Genomic DNA, 23544 nt, shown 5'->3' with positions numbered 1-23544 from the left:
TGCAAGACTATTATTATGTAAAGCCTTTATTATCATTCAATTTAATCCTAGAATATCTGTTCTTCCCTTCTTCAGAAGTCTGTAATGTGTTGGATTGCTTTTGTCCATTATTATTATTATCAGCAAGTAAAATATTTACAGGGTATATTTTGACTCCCAAAATTCAACATTTATTTTGATAGATATACTCAAATAGTATAATAATGACAGAATAAATCTTTTAACCCACCTACCGATACAAAACCCACTGACTTTAGAAAACTGTACAAATTTTCCATTCACTGTCCTGGGCCATTATTTCTGTCATAAACCGAAACTTTTTTTAATCTCCAGAAGAGGATATTCTAATCTTAAATCATGAAGTTTTATATGACAGCTTGTATAATTCTCTTCCTCTTCCCTTTAGTTGTCACACAACCATAAAATGTTCTTCTCCCTATTGTACCCATTGTAAAAAACACATGAAGATTAACACACTTCCTCCACATATATACTTTGTCCTTTTAGGTTGTAGTAAAGTTACTTCATCTTCTACCACAAAATCACAGGACTATAATATTTTAAAATAAAAGCCACTACAATTTGTCTTCGTTCCACACATTGTATGATGTTAAGTCACCTCAAAATCTTATAATATGTAGGTTTAGCTCCTAGGATGAACAAGTCATTATATTAATACATTTCCCAAATAATTGCTCTTAAGAATGGTTCTGCCAGCTGAACTCTGAAATACAAATTTAAAATAAATTAGACTAATAATAGAACAAAATTTTGGCACTTGCTCAAGTGTCAAAGGTAGCCTTTCCTACCTCCAAGGCTAGCTACTTCTTATAGCTCTTATGTCCTTCAGAATCCAGAAGATATTCCCTTGCAAAGCATCCCCCCACATTTTCCATTCTTAAAATAGCAGTCATGGTTAAAGGAATTGTACTATTTTTCTAAACACGTAAGTTTAAAAAAAATTTATGCAGCTATTTTAACTGAAATAATGATGCTTTTTTTTTTCTTCAAGTTTAGAGTTAGGCAATCACTAGTAGCTTCTTGAATCAGCTCTTCAAGCTTGAGAAGTAGTTACCTTTAACAAAATTTTCTTTAAAGAGTGATGAAAGCTATGCATGACAGAGCCATCCAGAACTCTGAAAGAACAGCTTTTGGATGAAAAACTTAAATTCATTCTTAATCCTCTTGACAGATGAACACCCACACTCCAAATACTGCTGAAATTTGTTATGATCTTCAAAGAAAGTTCTATCTTCTTTAACTGTTTCTCTGCCTTCATCCACAGTATAAAATATTGTTTTTACTCCCTTTACCTTACCTAGCCAGGGATAAGCACACTTCCCACTTTCTGGGCCTCATCATAATGCACTTTCCTTGAAGCAGGTTAATTTATGGTTACCAAGATATAACTTAGTTTCTTTCTCATTTTAATCACTTAGGTATATTTTAAGATGTGAGTAAGTATCAAAAGTGTTACATATTCAGATGTAAAAGAATCAGTCAAATGTAAATTGGTCTATAGGGCAAAAAAACCCAAACCCCCTTAACTGCAGCTTTTATTGTTCAATGGGCTCATTTTCTTATCAAAGCCTCCACTTCCTGAAACATCTTCAATACAAGTTAAAATTAAAAAAATTATAAACAAAATATAAACAAACAAAAAACCCCAAACAACTAAAACTCAACTAAGAAACATCAATTTTATAAAACGTTCTGGAAGAATGTCCAAATGTCCCAGTTCCAAAGAATTTCCTAGAGATCAGAATCACTTTCTTGATTACCAAAGACGTCAAAGAAAAAATGCAAATAAAACATTACTAATCTCCTACAGCCGGTAGACAAAAAAGAGATAAAAGTGCTAGAAGTCACAGTTACTTGTGTCTCCAAGATCTACCAAGACAGAAGCCATAAAACACAAATTCAAATCAATGTAGAAATTAAAAGGTTTCCCAATCTCCAGGATCACTATAATGACCTTTAATAAAAAGAGGGAAACTTGATATTCAAGGATCGTTTTCTCCAGGCTCAGGGATGAGGCATCCTGATGAGCAAGAAGAAATCAGGCAAAGGGGGCAAAAGACCTGTGTGGATGAATTAAGAACTCCGGTCATTACTCAACCATAGCCAGGAAATACACAGCAGATGGAAGCAGGGTCAGGCCACTTGGAAAGAATATAGAGAGGTTGCCAGAGTAAACAAAAATGAGAGAAGGAAGGCCAAGGCCCTTCAAGAATCTAGTCAGGGGCAACAAGGACAAAACTAAGGACTTGTTCAAACGCATCAATAACAACAGCAAAACAAAGCATAGTGTGGGCCTGTTACTAAATGGAGCAGGACACAAAAAGGCAGCTACAGAACACCTTTGCATCGAGCTTCACTGACAAGATCAGTCCTCAGGAATTTCTGATCTGGGAGACTAGAGTAATGGAATGATGGGATGATGACTTCCTCTCTGTCAAGGGGGATAGAGTCAGAGAACACCTAGCCAAACTTGACATTGAGAAGTCTATGGGCCCTAACAGGATGCATCCACAAGTCCTGAGAGACCTGGCAAACGCAATAGTGAGGCTGCTCACAATCACATCTGAAAGCTTGTGGAGATCAGAGTGGTGCCTGAGGACTGAAGAAAAGGAAATGTCACTCCAGTCTTCAAAAAGCACATGAATGAGGACCCAGGATATTACCACAGTCAGCCTCACCTCAACCCCTTGAAAGACAATGGAGCGCTCCATTCTGGAGGCCATGTCTACCAACGTGAAGGACAAGGTGATCAGGAGTAGTAAGCACGGATTCACTAAAGATAAATCATGCTTGACCAACCTTATTTTCCTCTATGATGAACCAACTACCCAGCTGGATGAGGGGAGAGCAGTGGATATCATCTACCTTGACATCAGCAAGGTTTTCAACACTGTCTCACACAACATCCTCATGGGCAAACTCAGGAATTGTGGACTGGCTGAGTGAATGGTGAAGTGGGTTGAGACCTGGCTGAACAGGAGATCCCAGAGGGTTGTAATCAGCGGCTCCTCTATTTGGAGGCCTGTCGCTAGTAGTGTCCCCCAGGGTTTAATAATGGACCCAATATTGTTTAACATTTTATCAATTACTTGGATGAAGAGGCAGATGTATCCTCAGGAGGCTGACATTGACGACACAAAGCTGGGAGGAGTCTCAAATACCCCAGAGAGCTGTGCAGCCCTTCAGAGGGACCTGGACAGGTTGGAAAGATGGGCAGAGAAGAATATATGAAATTCATCAAAGGCAAATGCAGGGTCCTGCACCTGGGGAAGAAAATCCCCAGGTACAAGGGTACAAAGAGACTTGAGCCAGGCTCTTCTGGGTAGTGTCAGGCAAGAAGCAATGGGATGAAACGGATACACAGGAAGTTCCACCTGAACATAAGGAAGAACTTTACTGTGTGGGTGTCTGAGCATTGGAAGAGATTGCCTAGAGAGCAACCTAGAGACATTGCACAGTCTTCCTCACTGGAGATATTCAAGAATCATCTGGATGCTATCCTGTGCTATAGGATTACCCTGCCTGAGCAGGGAGGTTCAACCACATGACTCACTGTGGCCCCTTCCGACCTTACCAATTCTGTGATTCTATAAATGGTATCTTAATGGCTGATCAACTACTTGGAAAACTATCTTAAATTTATATCTGACTACTCCAGTAACACAGAAATTACACACAGGTGCTAGAAACATGAATACATATAAAATTTCTGAAAACAAATTAAAACTTGTACAAGAAATCTGTAAGATTGCAATGCCATATCACAGCTTACTCTGAGAAAATTAGCTTAAAGGTATTTTTAAAGGCCAATTCTAAAGTTATATGTAGGCGGAATTTGAAGAATTCAGATTTTCTACTGAATTATCAACATGCCTCATCATTGCTTCAGAGATGGGATCAAGAACAGGAAGAAGTCACTTTACATTTTCATACCATCTTGAATTTTGTTCTTCTCTTTCATTGATTAAAATAGGAGATCCAAACTTCTCTCCTAAACTAATTATTCTAATTGAAGTCATTCATATGAAGAAAAACGGTGTATCTTAATTCTAAGGATAAAAGACTGTTTATTTTAAAGTTTTTTTATACTAATCCTGTCAGATTAGTTCTAAATATAATGCATTTCTCCCAAAGCAGGCTAAATGAAACAAACATGTAAAATAATCTACCTAAGTATTTAAAATATACCTCTTTACTGGAATAGGAATCTTATTCTTGTGCTTTTAATTGCACTCCCTTGTTTCACTTACATCATGACAAGCTTTGGGCTTCAAACAATGAAAGTATTTCCATAAACAAAGAAAGATAAACATCTAAGTTTTCATATTCCTCCAGATCAGAAACACAATTAAGAACTTCAAATAAATACAAAAATTATTAGCGATCTTCAAAAAGCCAAGATGCTCGGCATTTTAAAAGAAGCTAGAATAAAAATGGAAGAATATGAAGAGTCATGGCAACCAATTTATTTTACATCCTACCCGAAGTAAGCATTTCTCAAATTTTAACCACAATGTTATCAGTGATATTTAAATCTGGCTACTGAAATAGGTATTGAGCTGGCCCGAATTAAGCCTTAAGCTTAATTCAAAAAGTTCTTCCACTGAGAATACCCAGAAAGAGTCAGTATTTTACATATTTAAACTAATTAAACAAAATTTAATTTGGACACTTTTAAAACCACTTAACTCTTTGAAAGAAACAGTAAAGTTGAAAAGAAATCTCTGCATAGCTATAGGCAAAGATCCTTTTGTTTGCCAAAGGATGAATTAAATCTTCAAACACCATTACTTAAAAACATAGGAAATTTCTTTCCATAAAAGGGGAGACTATAATTTTTTGAAATACAGGTGTGCACAGCACCTGATTTCTCATCCACTAGTTCCCTCATCCATGCTCCGATGTGACCAGGTTTCAATGACTTTGCTCTATCAGATTTCCCTGGTAAATACAAGGTATTGAAGGGAGCACAAGATGAATGCGCAATGAGGCAGCTGATTCCCAGGTCTAAAACGCACTTTGATTGGGATTCATTTGTTACTACACACAAGGTAGTTCAACTTGTTTATCAAGAAAAGGTATTGCTCACATTGTCAGAAAACTACATGAGATCTATCCTTTGGATAAGGTTTCATCATCAGGGTTGGCTTTCTACATTGAAAATATCACAAACTGCTCAGAGATATGAAGCTCCTTGAAACTACTCCCTTTGTTTTGCAGAACACTGCTAGAGTGCACTTTGAAGTTGTTCATGGGTATTCATTCCACACCGAAAGACACAGCAGAAAAAAAAACAAATCCTGAAACGCAATTAGCATGAATGTCAGGTTCTCAGCATCAATTCTTTTGCTCTACAGATCTGTTTGAATGGCACCACAACACTTGTCAACACAGGCATTTCTTTCATCAGTATCCTGCTAAAACTAGTGCAGCACCATCAAAGACACACAAATATGGCACTATCATGTTTCACAAATATTCTCAGACACTTCCCTGGCTGAAGCCAAAACCCAGCTGGGCAAGTTAAACTGAATGGCAGCAGCAGTTACTGCCTCCAGCTGCTGACTCTTCTTCTACCCCAGAAGATTGCACCTCATTTTGCAGCAGGGATGTTGCAGACAATATGGATCTTCTGACTGCTTCTGGTATTACAACAGATGGCATTAAAATAAACCACAACTAATACCAGTTTAGTTTGACAGACTGGACTGCAAATTTTGGAATTTAACCTCTGTCAACACGAGGTTCAAGTAGAGTGTAGACCTAAACCATTGTTCTGCTTATTGGAGGAGCTGTAATTTCAGTGAGACTACCACATCTTAAATTAAAATTCATCAACAGCCAAACAAATTTCATGGGGTAGGATTAACCTCCCCTGAATTTAAACAGCCTCAAAGCAGACACCTATATCTGTGCTAATTATCTAATTAAATTTTGCAGTTATATAGACAGATAAGCATCTATAGAGGGAGATAATTTTAGCCACCCACCTTTAACTGAAATAAACTTTGTGTTGAAGATTCTCATTTTTCTCTACTAATTAAAGACTGGCTCAAATGCAGACATGTACAGCACAGACATCAAAGGCTCAGTGAATCCCACCATTTGTGTTGTGTGAGTGTTAAATCAAAAATGCACATTCTCATCCAAGCCACACCAGCATGAATCCACCTATTACACCAAATGGTATTGCAACAAAACTGAAAAGGCCATTAGCTCAAAAAACTTTTTCAAGTAAAAATAATTTTTAAAAAATCCTCAACAATGGCAACATTTTAATTGGAGATATTTTCACATATGTTGGAAGGCAGAAAAAATCATATAGAATAGGACTACATGTATATTAAAAAAAGCTAAAATTTAAGCTCAGTAAAGATGGAAAAGTAAGTACAGTGGGCACCACTGAAAGTAAACATTTACCATGGCATGGTATAAATACCTCATTGCTGTATACATTCTAAATATAGGGAAAGAGTGGGAAAGTAAATACCACAGTACAGTATGGGTATTTATTTACTTTTTAAAAGAATCCACTGTATTAAGACTAATGACACTGAGAAGGAAAGAAAAGTAAAGATGAAACATAGGATGAGAAATGCCATGAGCAAATATGCCAGAAATATAGTTGAAAACTAGAAATCACCTGCATGGCACCAACACAGAAAAACAGAAAGATACAGTTAAAAAATACTTCAAGAAACTGATCCTGACCGTAGTCCATCTAGCCTTTTCCACTGAGCCAAATATGTGTATTATCCATATTTTTATAATTTAAAATAGTTACAGTGTTTTCAGAATAATATTTAATTTAATTTTCTTCTGGATTTTTATAATTGTAAGAGTAAAGAGGATTTCTTGGTATGCAACTTAAACTTCCTGCCCTGCAATGATAGTTGGTGCTTTATTGTCACATTGAAAAAAATCTCCCTTTCCTGCAACTCCCTTTATTTATTTCCCAGATTAAACAAATTCAGCTGCTTCAGTCCTTCAGTCATCTCATAAAGCACATATTCTGCCTTCATAATCAATCTTAATAATAATCTCTTCTACTCTCTATAGAAAGGGTAGACCATTCTTTCAAAATTACCAAAAAATGGACATTTGCATTTCAGACAAATTCTCATCAGTTTCACCCATGGATGACTTCTTTTACAGATTGGGGCCACATATTATGTTTTAAGTCAGTGCAATCCTGCATCTTTATATTGCAGTTTTACCTCTACATTTTTATCTCCTGTATTTCACCTGTTTGATTTCTTCCTAATTCCATACCTTGCAGTTAAGTTTCACCACGTTGATCCCTGGCTAATATTTCTACTTCTCAAGTTCTTATTTTGATCATGTTCTTTAAAATAACCCCATACTGTGCCCACATTATTTATATATATATATATACACACATATATATAGACACACTTAAGTTTTCAGATGCACTCTTCTCTCACACAAGTCAGAACTGTTTAACCAAAACAGAAGAGGTTCAAACAGTATTGAACACCTTCAATCTTCCTCCAGTTTAAAAGGAGGTTCTGTCAATTTTCTCTCACAAAAACATCAGGGCAGAGAGTGTCAAGAACTTCCCAGAGTCAAAATATGGCACCTAATTCTTGCCTGATAATTTAAAAAGTAAAGTGTCATTTAAAAAATAGAGTAGGTTGGTTTGACATGATCTCTTCCTGATGAACAGCGACAGGCAGTTTTCATCAGCTTGTCTTTCAGTCATGCTTCAGTGAGACAATCAGTACAAAGATGCTGAAAGAAGTCCATGAAAACTAATGATAATTAGCACATCTCAACAGTAAATAGCTTGCACTCAACTGAGATGCTTACCTCCAGTCATCTGAGTCAGAAAAAAATGTGACCTCCCCAAAGCCTCCCTTATGCAGCAGTGACCACAAAAACTCAGGAGTACTGTAACACCAGGGAAATTCCCTTGAAAATAAAACCCCAACAATACTAACAAGTATTGATACATTCTTTAAGCACAAAGAAAGAACAGCTAAAACTGCCAAACTTTCTTTTACCAACAAAGTTAAGACGGGCATTTTCTGCTGCAAAACTACTACCTGGCTAGAAGTGAAATGGTAAGGAACTTACATGCTACCATGTGGCAGGCTGGAGTTTATAGAGCTTTAAACCGGGCAGAGATCCCTGAATAGACCTTGAGGTTTCAGCTACTCTTTTGGAAAAGAGTAAAAAGCAGGAAAACTGTGGCTTTTGCCTGGAAACAGGAAAGTGGTATAAGGCCAAAAATATTGTTCCCAAACACTGAAAAAATTGCACCAATATTTAGAAGTATCTCCTTATTACAGCTTCATGTGTTTGAGCTTTTTGTGTTGAAGAAGTAAAACCACGAATAGGAACCAGCAGACATGACTAATTGCATTTAATTCTCTGTGTACTCTAAGCATGTTTAAAAACCTTGCTGGAATATTCAGCTTTCCAAGGTGTTCTGAAACAGTGCATTTGCTTTGCTACTTTTTAAAAGCAGTGCATTAAGACTGTCTATTAGAACATGACTGAAAATCATCTTTTCACTTTTATATTCTAACAGAAATGGAAGAGAAGCAACAACATGGAAGCTGATCTTTATTTCTCTAGTTTGTCCATTGTCAAATTATGAATTGCACGCATTCATTACAAATAGAATTCATGAATATTTATAGCTAATCACAAGCTGACCAGAGCACAGGTCCTTACCTCAAATCCTACTAGTGATTACCAGGTCAAACTCACTGTAACTGATTGCTTTCATACAGCAGTTTTAGAGATATTACAGAATTTCCTGGACTTTGAACAGGAATTAGCCATGGTATCTCAAATATGTGTCAAACTAAATGCTTTTAAAAGGTGACCACTGTGTTTTTACATAAGTAAATTGAACTTACTGCCAGAAAGGATCCATTGATCATATGTGACCTGGCACTACTGTCAGAAATATTTTCAAATAGAATCTCAAAAAACCATTGGAAAATGTATTAAAGGAATCCCTGACCACTTGAAGATCCAACAGAGAATTCAGGACAAATCTATTGTGATGTTCCAGGCAGCCAAATTCTGGATTTAACAGCCTCATTATAAGAAACTGTTTCATAATAAAGTGAAATTTGCCCATCTTTATATTATCAGAGTCTTTTGAATTGATCACACTTTTTCTATGATAGTCATTCATGCCAAATCTAAGGCTGATTATATTGATGTAGAACAGGATAACTTCATATCTAACATTTCAATGAAATAATGTTAAGAAATAAGTATTTTTTCTCAATTAAAAAGAAAAAAAATAGTTGAAGATTCTGAGGCAAACATCATGAAGATGACAGGCAACATGAAGCTACTTTAATAAATCTCATTGAGCCTTTCTGTGTTCTGTTCATATTTCATATTTAAGCTTATATTCTGCTACTACTGATTAATCTTTAATGATCTTCTTTAATCTGGGGACAAAGACAGCAAAAATAAAAGATGAACAGTGTCTGTCCTGTGTTGCTAATTATTTTATTTTGGGAAGGCTCCCTTAAACTTTGAGACAGTGAGTCTTTTTGCTGCTTTCCACTTTCAGTTTCTTTACTTGGAGTTGCTTAGTTGTTGTTGGCATTACATCAATAGAAGTCATACCACTTTTTTTCTTGGCCACTTCACATTGCACAGTCCTTTGCTAAAACTGCCAGGGAGAATAAGAGGATAAGTCAACGTCACTGTGCTCTTTGATGCAGAGTCAGTAGCCTTTGAGCACAGGCAAAGAAGCTGAAGCACTTCCACCAATCTTTGAAGTGAAGCAGAAAAGTGGAAAACCAGAGGGAAAGCAGGCAGGTTCACTGTGAATAGAGCTGCTCTGTTCTTGGCACCCAAGTGCTCTTCAGCCACTCAGGGAATTCCACAAACCAAAGCCCTCTGCTCAAAAGGAACAGGAATTGTTTTTAATCAAGCATCCCTGAAGAGTCTTGGCAAGATGGGTAACATACACTAAACAGAGATATCAAAATATTTTGTCAGAAAGGTCTAGGAAATTTAAGAGGGCACTTCAGAACAGAAAAATTCACCAAAACATGCATGTCCATTACAAGACGTTCCTTTATCTTTCCTAATGCAGCTTCAATTCTCCTAGGAATACTATAAAAATAAAAATAATAATAAAAAAAAAACCTCAGCTGGAAACTTACAGATGCACATAGAGAAGAGCTGTTATTCCCTGACTTAAATTGATCATAGAACCTAAATGCATCACAAAATAACAATAAAATTTATTCTAATCCCTATTCAGTCACTATGATGCCATGAATAACCTTTTACTATCATGCAAGAGCTCTATCCATTAGTGGGTTCATATAATGCAAAGCGGTTTCTATTTAACTATAACAAAAGATTGTCAATAGGAATTTTTTTAAAAAAAATCTAAATAAGCAGTATTTCTTTTTTTTTTTTTTTCCTTCTGAGGTCTTCCTGAAACGAGTGAAATGGAGAGGGAAATCTTCAAGGCTCCCAAAATACAAGGTCTTTCATAGAAGTTACAAATTAGTCATGGTTTTGAAAGGAATTGTATGGTATCAGTGCTTTCAACACATCACTGCCAAGGTTTTCAAACTAAGACCTTCAGAGGTATTACACCAACAGTATACCAAACTAAGAAAAAAAATATTTCTTTCATTTCTTTCCCCCTCTATTTTGTTTTGTGAGCAAAATATGGGTCCAATACCGCTGCCAGATACACATCCAGAATTTTTCTGAAGAACCACACAGCTATACCAAATAAATATTCTAATCTCAACTGTTTTAAAAGCACCTCTAGAACTTTGTGTTTTCCTCACAAGTTTTACAAGGTAAAACTTTATAGAAGCAAGTTAAGGGCTTTGCAATGACATCCCTGGTATTTATTGGCAGGATCTTGCCAAAAGACTAGAGATAACAAAATAAGCAAAGACTTCCTTGCCCTAGAAGACACTGGTGTCTCCAATTACAGTAATTACAAAATGCAGTGGATGGCTCCAGGCCAAGAAATACCAGGTTGAAATGCTCTGCTATCTATCAAGCTGAAACCTGAATACTCTTAAGTATAGCAAAGGCACATGCTTGGAATGAGGACCTCACATGAATCATTTGACTTCTTTGTTTGGGAAAATATGTATGAAATCAATGTACGAAAAGAATGGTTTAAAATAGAATGTATTATAAATTCATTAACCAAAATTACTTCTGTGAATATTCTTCTTGGTGAATCATTTCATTCTGCAAACTACAACTGTTTGGAATGTAGAGGAATTAACAACTTCCACTATCCAAATAATAATGACTATTTTTAATAAGGCTTGACTGCAATAATCATGAAAAAAGTAAGTTTTCATTGATATATTCAGATTTACTAAGGTGTAATGTTATCAATGAAATTATTGGGAATTTTTTTTTTTGCAATTTCAGTTCATGATACACAACAAATGCTTTCAAAAAAAAAAAAAGAAAAAGAAAAAAAATTTAAAAAATTAGGAGTTCAGGAAGTTTTTCAGGTTTCATTAGGCCTTTACAATCTAGTAAGAATTTATTAATATGCAGCAAGCCCTTTCTAACTAATAGGAGAATATGGAGTCTATTTCACATGAATGCACAACAAACCATATGAAAAAGCCTGATGGTTCCCATCCTTAAAGGAAGGATTTTTCCTTAAAGGAAGGTCTTTGGCAAGAGAGGCTGGGCAGGCACAAGCAGCTCCAGCACAGCAGAAGACCAGGACACCTGAGCAGCTCCAGAGCACCAGAGCCACAGCTCCCCTGCTCTGGTCAGACTGAACGGTGCCAGCAGCTCTTGGCTACATTTTCCAGGACTCACTCAGGTGTCTTTTCCATCCTTGGGGTGTACCCCAAGTGCATCATACAAGGTCTGCTGGCAACAGCCTGGGGGGACATGCTGAAAGCATGACATTTCACACAATGCCCTAAGCTCTGTTCAGGTGCTTTAGAAGGGGAGCAGGGAAACCTCATTCCTCTCCTCTATTTCCAGTGCTGTTAAATTCATGTGCATACCAAAAAGAAAATGTTCCTTATGCTTTTCTTTAAAAGGAAGCAATCCAGATTAAAAAAAATATACAACAGGCATTTGCCATGCATTTTCATAACACACTGTTCATCATAACCTCAAAAAAAGATTTTTTTTTCTATTTAAGTCATAATGTCAACAACCCCAAAACTCTCTCAGCTTTGAAGGAGGAGGTCTAGGAAAGAATGATCTAACATGCAGTCATAAGATCATTTAAGGGCACTGCAGAAGAGTTTAATGAATTTTTGAAATACTGTTCCCTACAGAGGAGCTTGCATGCATGTCCTCACACCAGAATTCTGCCATACAGAAGAAGAGCCAGAAGATGAGGTGGACGATCCAAATAAGCCTTAAGATACAATAGCTGAAACTGAAAATACTGACAGTATCAAATGCCAGGACCAAACTATATCCTTCAAGAACCTGGAAGAACTTTCTCATTGAACTTCCAATTATTGTACAGTACACAATCTATTGTTACCACATTAACAAAAAAAACCAGCACCTGGTTAATAATATTTTAAAAGCTTCTAGAAGATCCTGAGAAACCACAGACCAAAAACCAACGTCCACTGGGATGATTTATAGGGTAAGTTAAAAAAATATGAAATATGCTGATAATTACTCCCAAATATATTACACCTGGAAAGTGTCAACATGTGTCAACATGTTAAGTGCAGTTAAATTTTACAAAGAGTTCCTAAGTTACTTAAAAACTAACAAACAAAAAAAAACTTAGACTATCATAAGGTAATGAAAGAAGTGATAAATGACAGAAAAGTGATTTAAGAATACAAAACAATTTTTCAGATTCCCTGAAAGATGTGTCCATGGTCTCTGCAGCATACCTTCTCCACAATAGCCCAAGAAAAGAGAATGCACTATAGTATTCACTATTTAAGATAGGTAAAAACAGAATAGGAAAAATAAAAGATAAAGACAGGAGACTCATCAATGCTAAGTGATAGGATGACAATATGATCTATAGGATTCAGTAATAAGGATATTGCTGGAGATAACAGCCAACTATATATACACAGCAGTGTAGTAAATGACCTCTTAGCACATTTGAAAGATCTTGAAGTCATTGTGAATAGCATTGTGAAACATGTCAGCTGTAGGACACTAAGTCAAAAAGTAAAAGAATGTTAGAAATTATTAGAAAGTAAAGAAAATAAATACAACTATAACAATTTGCAGTATGCCATAACTATCCACAGTTTGGTTTGTCCCCTTTGCATTAAAAGGAAAATAGGATAATCATAGAAAAATGGAACAGCTTTTCAGATAGAAGAGTTTTCAAGTAAAGGAATTAAGATTCTTCAGCTGAAAGTCTTATGATCACTGAGGAAACTGTTATTTCTCACAATAAAGAAAAATAAGGTATCAAATAGAAAACCAAGTTTAAAGGAAAACAAATGTACTTTTTCACCCCCTGCATAATTTAATTTATAGAGCTCTGCAAATTGATGCTACAGATTAAAAAAATGCAAGTGGCCTCAGAAGCTTTCAGATTCAAAAAGAAAATTCCATGTGAGAGTATTCCATCTGACACAAAAAGTACAACAGCAGATTGAGGAAATCCCTAGGCTGCTGTTTGCTGGAAGCTGGGGTGCTTCATTGCAGAAGTTTCTCTTTTCACATGCTTTATTCTTATCCTCTTATCTTAGGAATCCATTACTGCTCACCACCAGAGCCACAGTACTTGGGAAGATGAACTTTCCATCCAGTAAGTTCAGCCAGACAGCCATGAGAACACTTTGTTCATTAGACCTAGCTACTGTGAATCTTACTGCACTGTAACTTTAGGTCTCTGAACTATGACAGCCCAGTAATGTTTGCTTTTTCAAAGCATATGGGAAGAGTGTACAGCTCAGTAAGGCAACTTTTTCATTTTCCTTAGGTTGGTTTTTTTGTTGTTGTTTTTTGGTTTTTGTTTTTTGGTATTTTGGGTGTTGGTTTGTTGTGTTGTTTTGTTTTTTGTTTTTTTTTTTTTTAATAGAACCAACATCTTATGCTGCAGGCCTTATCTCAAAGGTAAGGTTGGACTTTGTCAGTAAGTAATAAAACCAACAGCTCCTGCCCAGTGTGGCTCTCCATCCCAGCCATTCCTTAGTTTGCATTCCGATGTTATCAGCACTGGCACTCATCTGATTCTGCCATGCAGGGAGAGTGTCATGACTCAGAATGAAAAAAAACTAAAATTACATTTTTAAAAATCAAATCTGATTCTTTAAGTACTTGGATCAGTTTCATCATCAACTCAGGTGAGTGCCATGAGCAGGACAGAGGCCAGAGCTGTCTGTTAGTCTGGGACATCTAAAGTAACCTAAACAGTGCAGTGAGAGCATGCAGCCCCCACATACTGCTCCAAGCACTCTGGATATCTTAAACTTTTTAACTATGTCACAGATTTATAGAGTCACAGGTTTATCAGGGAGGTACCTTGCTCATCTCCTTTCAGGTTCAGTGAGACATAAAACTTCACTCCTCAAGCAGAACTAGCTCTATTCACAAGGAAAGGGTTTAACTAATACAAAGGGCAATTTACAGGGACATGACTGTGCCAATAGTGGGAGACTTGTCTGCCAGCATTCCTATATTAATAAATCATGCCAAAAGTAGATAAAAGTATTTCAGCTACACTCATCTATCTCACCAAATATCAGACAAACATTAGATAGATGGTTTCCCTCTTCTGGAGCACTAATAATTATCTTTGGTAAGACATTGAAAGGAAAATCTTTAAGAGTACCATAAAAATATATGTACTGCCAGAAGTCCTATCCTTTCCTTGTCCTGTTCAAGCAGCATGTGGTTCCCACTGTCTTCTAAACCCTTCTGTCTCCATTCACAATACTGACTCCCATCTGCTTCCTCGAGGTACACTCTTCCTCCCCACTTACTAACAGGTTTAGACTTTTCAAATAGCCTCTCTTGGCAAATTTCTGTGCTCTTAACCTCCTTCCATAAACTTCTGATCCAAATCATAGCCACGGGTCTTAGCTTAATCACATCTATTCATCAAATGTTCTTTCTTTCCATCTCAATGCTTCCTCAACACATTCTTGACCACTCGGGTTCTCTCCATGCCCTTCTCATGGGCCCCTGTCCCTCCACAGGTATCTATCCCTCTGACCACACACTTTACACAGACCCTTTGCCTTCACAGGTCTCAAACCCCTGCCTATCCTAATCCCTCATTCCCTTGGATATCATGCCAAAACTGAATCCCACCCTCTTGAAAGCTGCTGCCCTGTTCTGAGTAACATCCTTGATGTTAAAATTGGGTAATTGCTTTTCCATGCTACTTGTACTCTCTGGCTCAGGCATCATTGGAGAGGACAGAAAAAACAACATAACCAAAAAGACTTGTTCCAGATGGAAACCTAACACAGAGTCTAAGACCAAGTGTGTGCAGTGCTGGAAGAATCCTTGAATAAAGATGTCAAAAACCTTACTTCTGTGAGTATATCCAAATTCTCCTTTCCAAGATATATAAGACAGCAAATGTAGTATGGCATCAGGAATGGAAAAAGGCACATAACTAGAAATCAGCTATGTTTAAGAGAATCTCAAGAAAAAGCCTTGCAGTATTTTAACATGGGAAAGCAGCTGTCTCCTCAATTCTTCTTTTACAAAAAGATTCAATAGCTTGTTCTTGTGTTTTCCAGAAAAAAAAATCAACCTGAGTGACAGGGAACCAAATGTTAACCTCTATTATGAAAAAGTCTGAAAAAGTCACAGAAGACGAAGTTTATGAATATGTGCAGACAATTGTAACTGAATGGGTAAAGGGGTCTCAGGCATTATCATCCCTTTGTTTGGAGATGATACGTGGCAACACATCCTGTGATTCCATGAACTAATTCTCTGATGGCTCTTAGTCTAATAGACTAACAACTCATACAGGTAAACTTAAGTTGCCTTTTAATGGGGGATGGACTAGAAAACTTTTACAGGTCCCCTCCAACCCAAACCATCCTATGATTCTACTGATGGTCTAAGCAAGCATGTTTTTTCCAGGACATATATATGCTCAGTTCAATTAGATCTCCAACCTGAAAGACATCACTCCAGTCTAGAAAAGATTTTTTGAAATGGAAATGTCGTAGTATAAACCAGGAAAGTGTCAAGAAATCTGTATAATATTTGTTATAAACAACTCAACCTACACCAATGCTATTTCTCTGGTGCATGAACAGATAAGTCAACAATATACCATGTGGACATAAGAAAAAGGTGCAGAAAAAAGAAAAGTTGCCCATTTTTGTCAAACCTCTAGACTTCTTAAAAGCTCTAATGACCTGATTTCATCTACTTAGCAAGGAGAGATAGAATTAGGCTTGAACCATGGCATTAAAAAAAGTTCAGAGATATGGGATTTAATGCCACTAACAACAGTCCAAATATAGAGGCTTCTTAAGGAAAAGAAAACAAACAAAAATTACATATTGCATTATTAATTTGAACACAGAAATATACAGCCCTCCAGCAACACATGCCAACCTAAATAGAAGACTTTCTTGTTGTAAGACTCATTTTGCCCAGAAATTCCATCCAACCTAGGAGCATGGGAAAGAACGCATTCATGCTATCTTGAAACCTCATAACTCTTCTCAGATGGTAACTTTTTAGGCCACAATTACAATCAACTTTATTGAGTACTGCAATTTTGGAAGTTGGTCCCTAACACTGAGGAACTGCCACTTAAATTTAGGAGAGCTATGAGAGATTACACACATGAATATAAGTAGAGCATGACACTTGATCACAAACAGGCATTTTTATATCACAGTTCATACCTGTACAAAAAAAAAAAAAAAAAGACAAACAACTGATAAATCCTTTAAATGAGAAAACAAGCAAGCTAAGACTGAAAGGATGCTGTTTTAGAAAGTGATAGCAACTATTCTAAGAACATTTTTTTCTGCATGTCACTATCCATTTTTCCTTACCATATATTCCATATTGGAAGCTGGTGGATACACCTGACCCCGTAATTTATTATGAAGATCCAAGATACTTTGCATATCACTGTCTGTGATAGCCCTTTTCCCTCTCTGCTTGGCGATCCACCACTCACCATCTTCATCCATGTACTTTTCCAAAAGTTCCTCTAAGAGTGTGGCATTGGGAAGAACCATTGCAGAAACTGCTTGAGCTATGAATAGCAAGGTAGTAACTCTGAGCCATTCCTGTACTACATACTTCATGATGAATGATCTCAAAATGCTCAGGAGTTAGCTCCAAGACAAAGTCTTTCTTCCAGGTTTGCTGGCTGTAAATGCATAAGAGAGAGTAATGTAATTTGTAGACTGAAAGACTGGCTTGTACGAACTTATTAAGCAACAAAATTTCTAGTTCATATAGATTCTGTAAGTGTTGTTCTAGGGGGAGAAAGAGGATGCTGCAGTTTTTACACTAAAAGTGAACACTGTGGGTTTGGGAAGATAGCTTATCTTCAGCCTTATGAACTTCAGTTTGCTCAAGTGGTTTTATATATTACATTGACACGCACATTTCAATGCCTGCTTGCAAAAAAAGCGTGCTTTTCATATCTACTTAAAAGCAGCCAGACATCAATGAAGATTAGACTGTAGATAAGGTCTCCCAGTATTGCAACTTAACAAAAGAAGGTTAAAGGCTTGCAGTCATTGCCAAAGCGTAAACTGAAATCCACAAATAACTTGATACAAAGTATCCCTTCTTAGTGCATTTCAAACTATTACTTTGACTAAAGCTTTGTTGTAGGATTTCCAAAACCCTAATGAAACTAAAGGTATTCAACTCGGACACCAAAACGGGGTTTTTCTAGTCACCAAGCAAAGGAAAGCACTGAAAACTCCCGGGAAAAGTAGCACCACTTCCAAGAATGCGCTATCCTAACAACGCCTACTACCCGACGGAGTACTTTAGGTAGGAAAGCCGAGGTCGCTCCTTCCCCCTGGGCGAGCACGCGCGAATCCCGCCACGCCGGCCCCCGCCGCCGGGAGGGAAGCACAAAGAGGCGCTGGGGCAGCCCGGAGCGCTCCGCAGCGCGCCGCCGCCGCCCGCACCCGGCCCCGCTCTCCGCGGAGCCCGGCCGGCCGCAGCGGCCCCGGGCCCGTGCTCCTTCCGCCGCGGGGAGGATGCTGCGGGGAGGATGCTGCCCCCGGCCGTGCCCTTACCCCTCCGGCGGCGGCCGCCCGCTCTCCCCGCAGCCAGCTTCGCTCGGCCGCCCGCCTCTCGCCACGCCCGCGCCGGGCCGGGGGCCGCGGGCACGGCCTCGCCCCGCTGGGAGCGGCGCGGACGTGTCCGGCAGCGGAGCCGCGGCGAGGGGCTGCCGCCGAGCTCAGCCGCCCGCCTCCGGGTGGCCACCACCGCCCCGATTGCTCCACGCTTCTCCCCACGGCTCCCGCCCCGCCGGGCATTTATCGCGGGCGGCGGTGACGTGCGGCGGACGCCCCCCCGGCACCCCGCGGGGCGGGACGGCCGCGCTCCGGGCACCGCGCCCGGCCCCGGGCCCCGCGCCCTCGCCCCGGCACCGGCAGCGGCGGAACCCGCACCGGCTCCCGGGGCGATACCTGGGGTCCGGCGGGCAGCAAGGGCTGGCCGGGACCGCTGCCTCAGGCAGAAGCTGGCCGCGGTCCTGTAAAAGCTATCGCCCAGAAAAGTGCGGGGGGGCCCCGTCCCCGACCGCCTCCATCCTTGGCAGCGGGCAAGAGGATGCTAAGCCGGCCTGCTCCTGCTGAGACACAGCGAAGAGAAAAAGCTGTGAGCTCCGCAAAATTCCAGAACATGTGAATATGGCTGGAGGTATCGGGACAGGAATTTTATTGTGGATTCAAACCAGCCACATGAGACTTCTCTTGACAAAGTAGAATTCAAAAGTTTGTAACCACTCATTTCTGTGCCAAGCAAGAATAGGCATCATACTTTCTGTTGTATCGAAGTCTTCTAGAACTGAAATTTTTTGCGAGCTGATGGGGTTGACATTTCATTTACTTAGTATAATTTGTTACATTGAGCTAAAGGTGGGATTGACCAACTTCCAGTCTTCACAGGACTGCTGTATCAGCTTCCAAAAGTTTTCTGTATTTTCATTTTCAGAAACTGAGAGGCTGAGGTTAAAATTCATCAGAATCCAACTGGCTTCAGACCAGCTCTATAAATGCTTCCAAATTTCTTGGGCCCAAGAGAAACAATGCCATGCAAGTAACACACTGCTGCTTCTTGTGCTCTATCTTAGTTCTAGTTATAATTTCCCTAAGGACTTTGGAACTAAATGCAGGATGCTATAGGTTCTCTTTTACTTATGCACAGTGATATGCAAAAATTCTTATGCTTTATATTGGTTGATCTTTATAACATTTTTTTCTTACAATCCTTAAATTGGATTTCTGCACTCAAGTATTGGGCACTAAACTTTTTTTATGACAAAACTGTGTGAGGTGAAATGTGCAGCTGGATATACAGACTAGATGCAAGTTTTTTCAGTGTTTATGCGCCAGGACAACTTATCACTTGCCATTTTGGGTACAGAAGAATGACCCATACTTACGGACTGGCCATGCAGTCTGTAAGAAACAGGAAGGAAACAAAAAATTAGAAGTATTTGCTGGAGTCTATATGTCAGATCTGGATTTTTTAATACTCATATCACTTTCATATTGCTATCTCTTGTTTCCATCCTCTTTAGGCCACTGGAGACCAATATGAAGATTCTGTACCATCAAGACATAGCTTAGCATTATCACCTAGTAAAGAGTATGTGTCATTTATTCTGTGGACTGGCACAAGTGTTATTTCACTATAAAGCAGCAGAATAGCTTTATTGTTAGACCTAGTAATGGTTGCACACAAGAAACTGAAAAATTTTATAAGAGTGAGGATATTTACGGGGTTCACATCAACCAGAAATTGCAGTAGTTACCCCTTTCCATCAGCACTAGATACTTTCTGGGCTTCAAACAGAACATAGATCAAATATCACTTACTGTCTTTGATTTTGAGTATTCATCATACTTTTAAAAAGCACTTGATCATATTTGGTCTTTGTCAAATTGAAGACATTGTTTTATCATGCAAGTTTTAGATTCATTAAAATAAATACTAATACAAAGAGATAGGCCACATTGAAATTGGTTTGGGTTGTTTTGCTATCAATTAATTTTTCAGCAAAAAAATAACCCTTTGCTCCCTATGATTGTGTCTTTTGAGTTTGATTTATGGCTGTAGGGTTTGTGGCCACATAAAAGTGTTATGACTTTGACAAATGCTTTTTTGACACATCCACTGATTTTTTGTATATTAATATAATTAAACATTGCTGGATCTCTTTTCTTAATCACAATGAGGGAGACCCTTTTGTCTTTTTTTTTTTGTTGTTTTTCTGGATTGGTTTAAACCTCTGCCAGTTGATATGTAACTGCCACCCGTAATTTAAGATTATTATAATATACAGTTAAGCACCATTACACCTCCTGAAACCAAAACCAAAAAAAAAAAACCCAAAAAAAAGTATCCTCCCTTAACAAAGGTGCATGCAGACAGTGCATATGCTAACAGATGGACTGAGTAACTGTTTTCTGAATTGCTGTAACAGCAACAACAAAGGTTGCAACCAAAAACCCACTTGAAAGAAATTAGTAAGAGGTCACCAGGTACATGCTGCACAAACACAGAGAATATGGAACTAAGAAAATCCTGAAAAGGAAAATTTTAGCCTGAACTTTGGCTAAAAGAGATTTAAAGTGTGAAGGGAAAAAGTATCTTCTGCTGTCTGAATCTTCCTGTATTTGATTAGAGCAAGTTCCAGCATTCATAAATAAACAAGTGGATGAATAAAAGATATTTTATTTCATCATCAATTTGATTTCCTAATAGAAAAAATACATGGAGTATGCAAATATGGATAATTGGGCTAAGAAAAAGTGACACCACCAGTTAAGGAAGACAAGGAAAGACTTGTCTTTATACATATAAAAATATATAACAAATCTGCTGAATTATAAGAGCTGAGCTTTTAATTGAAAACAGAAGGAAGAATCCAAATCCAGGCCATTTTTCTGTTGATTTTAGGTGTTTTAGTTAATCCACCTTGTGATTTTCTGCTGGATTTTTTAACATCACAGCATTATATTGACTAAAATAACCATTAAAAAGCCTGATCCGTTTCAGCAATTTGAGAACATCTTATTTTTTTACCCAAAAATTAGACCCACAAAAACAGTGTTTAGTTGTTACCTGGTCCTGACAGTAACTAAAAAGGCAACTAATAATCATGGGAACCTTTTTTGTGCCAGAAAGAGCTGCTGTACAGCTGAAGTTTAACCCCTGGAGGTGTACATTACTGAGTATATCACAAACCTGCTGTCAAACACATAAGCTCTAGTGACTCCCAAATCTGCACCCACATCTGCCTGTCTGAAGTAACAATGTGGCCAATTGTTTCAGACTCACACAAAAATGGCCAAGCAGGAGACATTTCCAGAGAGATGTCTGTATGGTGAGAGACCAGTTTGCAGATTTAATCTTTTCCTGTTGTGGAGCAGGTTCTTGAATGCTCCTTTGCTGAGATCTAATATGCCTACCATGTTGCTGAATGGTCTGAATTGATTTTACTTTTGGTGCTTCTTGCTTAATCTGTTTTTTTTTTTGTTGTTGTTGTTGTTGTTGTTGTTTTTTTTTTTTTGTTGTTGTTGTTGTTTTCTGAAGTTTTTTTTTTTTTTTCACAATTAAATATGCATAGAGCTAGAGAAGGTAAATATATCCATGTGAAAGTTGGTGACTAAAATGGATCAACTCTGCTCAAAGCCTTGCTTTAAGCTTTTGCCCAAACTGTCCCAAATGATGGAGTTTTTTATTTTCTGTTTAGATTAAAAAAAAAAAAAATTCTGGGGAGGACAACAAATGAAGAGATGATGGGTGTAAGTATCCCTGCTCTTCTAGGTGTGGTTATAATAATGCGCTAGATGATTCCAATGCAGCAAAATCTTTTGATAGATTATTTCAGCCAAAAATGTGTTTGCTACATCCATTGTCAAGGACTTTGTGAACTGCCTTCTTCTTTAGAAGCACAGCTATATTGGTAATTCAGAGACAGAACCCAGAGGATAAAAAAACAACACACACACACACACACACACACACAAAAAAAAAAAAAACCAAAAAAAACAAAACAAAAAAAAAAAAAAAAAAAAAAAATGGGGAATAGCTTTCCTTTGGATAGATTTACCAGAATAAAAAGATTCATTAAGATCCTGTGCCATCTATCAGTGGTTGTACAAGTGCCTGGACATAATGTATTTACCAGGTAGCATTTCCATGCATTTTCCTTTATCTTCCATACCTTTTCCTTTTGGTATTACTGTACATTCCCTAGTAAAGTTCGTGCTACATGCTGTTCATTCAAGTGTTGTTATATTTAGACATTGTAGCATCATAGAGAAAACTTTATTTTCCATTGGTTTTGGTATTGTACCCACAGTGTTCACAAAGATCATATTTTCCCATCCACTTCTGAGAAAAATATTTAAAGAGCAGGATTTAACAGACACTTGTAGCACATCACAGTTCCTGGTCTTCAGAAAAGTAACCACATCTAGTATCATGTACTATCCATTGCTAAGATAAAGAGCAAGATTGGCAGAAATATTTTTCTGCGCCATCTTCACTGGCTATTTTACAAAAGTTACTGAAAAAGTAATCATTAAATTCTGTAAAATTAAATAGTAAAATATAAATTCCTGTATAAAGATACAAGAAATCTATGAAATAAAGTCATGCAATGACTTAAGAACAATTAGTTGAGCGTAAGTATTTTATACTTGTTATGAATAATTGGAATTGAACTTTTACTTTTTTCTTACTAGTTTAAAAATTTTTGTTTTAAAATTTTAATATAGTAATTTCATGAGGACAGAACTATTATTTTATATCATTGTATTACTTTGAAAAAGGCATTCTTGTGTATTTACAGGGATTGGAAGCAATTATTTCTATCAAGGGGAGCTTCTACTCTACTTCTAACTGAGACTAAGAACAGTTTATTTCTTTAGTTTGATTTTGTCTAAGATCAACAATGAACAAAAGTTATCATCAATTAACATTCCTCAGCTGGTATGAAATCAAATAAAGATTTTAACCAATGGAGAAATGTCAGAGCTGCAGGCCACTGGGAAGCTGGGGTGCATGGAAGGCAGGATATCATTAAAAAGAAAATGGCATTATTTAAATTACTCTGAAGATACATTAAAAAAAAATATACAGGAAATTGTTCTGATTTCTGAACTGTAGTTTATTATAAACCTGGTTAATTTGGTCCACTTGCCTCTTAAGTGCATCAAGATCAAAAACTATTTTGTTTACCAAAAAAAAGCTCTTGAAATAAAGAACAATTGGACTCTTTTGAAATGGTCTCTGACATTAAATTTTAGCACAGAATCATTATTTCAATATGGCTGTTCATAAAATAAAAGACAAATACATACTGCTTTTTCCTTCACACACTAT

General features: G+C 37.6%; 1 protein-coding gene across 2 annotated transcripts in view; it reads right to left on the bottom strand.

Annotated features, from left to right (window-relative positions):
- CRISPLD1 (cysteine rich secretory protein LCCL domain containing 1) overlaps positions 1-18266 on the bottom strand; it is a 36762-nt gene extending 18496 nt beyond the window's left edge. The window contains exons 1-2 of one of the 2 annotated variants that reach the window (XM_066332472.1): positions 18219-18266; positions 17007-17329 (exon numbers count right to left, since the gene is read on the bottom strand). In XM_066332472.1, coding sequence (XP_066188569.1) covers positions 17007-17264 — 258 coding nt within the window. In that variant the 5' untranslated portion in view covers positions 17265-17329; positions 18219-18266. Of the gene's footprint in view, positions 1-17006; positions 17330-18218 lie in introns of those variants that run through there. The other variant, XM_066332480.1, reaches the window with a different exon arrangement.
- Positions 18267-23544: the final 5278 nt, after the last annotated feature.

The sequence above is a fragment of the Sylvia atricapilla genome, chromosome 1 (assembly GCF_009819655.1).
Source record: "Sylvia atricapilla isolate bSylAtr1 chromosome 1, bSylAtr1.pri, whole genome shotgun sequence".
NCBI classification, from domain to species: Eukaryota; Metazoa; Chordata; class Aves; order Passeriformes; family Sylviidae; genus Sylvia; species Sylvia atricapilla.
This window is presented reverse-complemented; position numbering and strand designations above follow the sequence as displayed.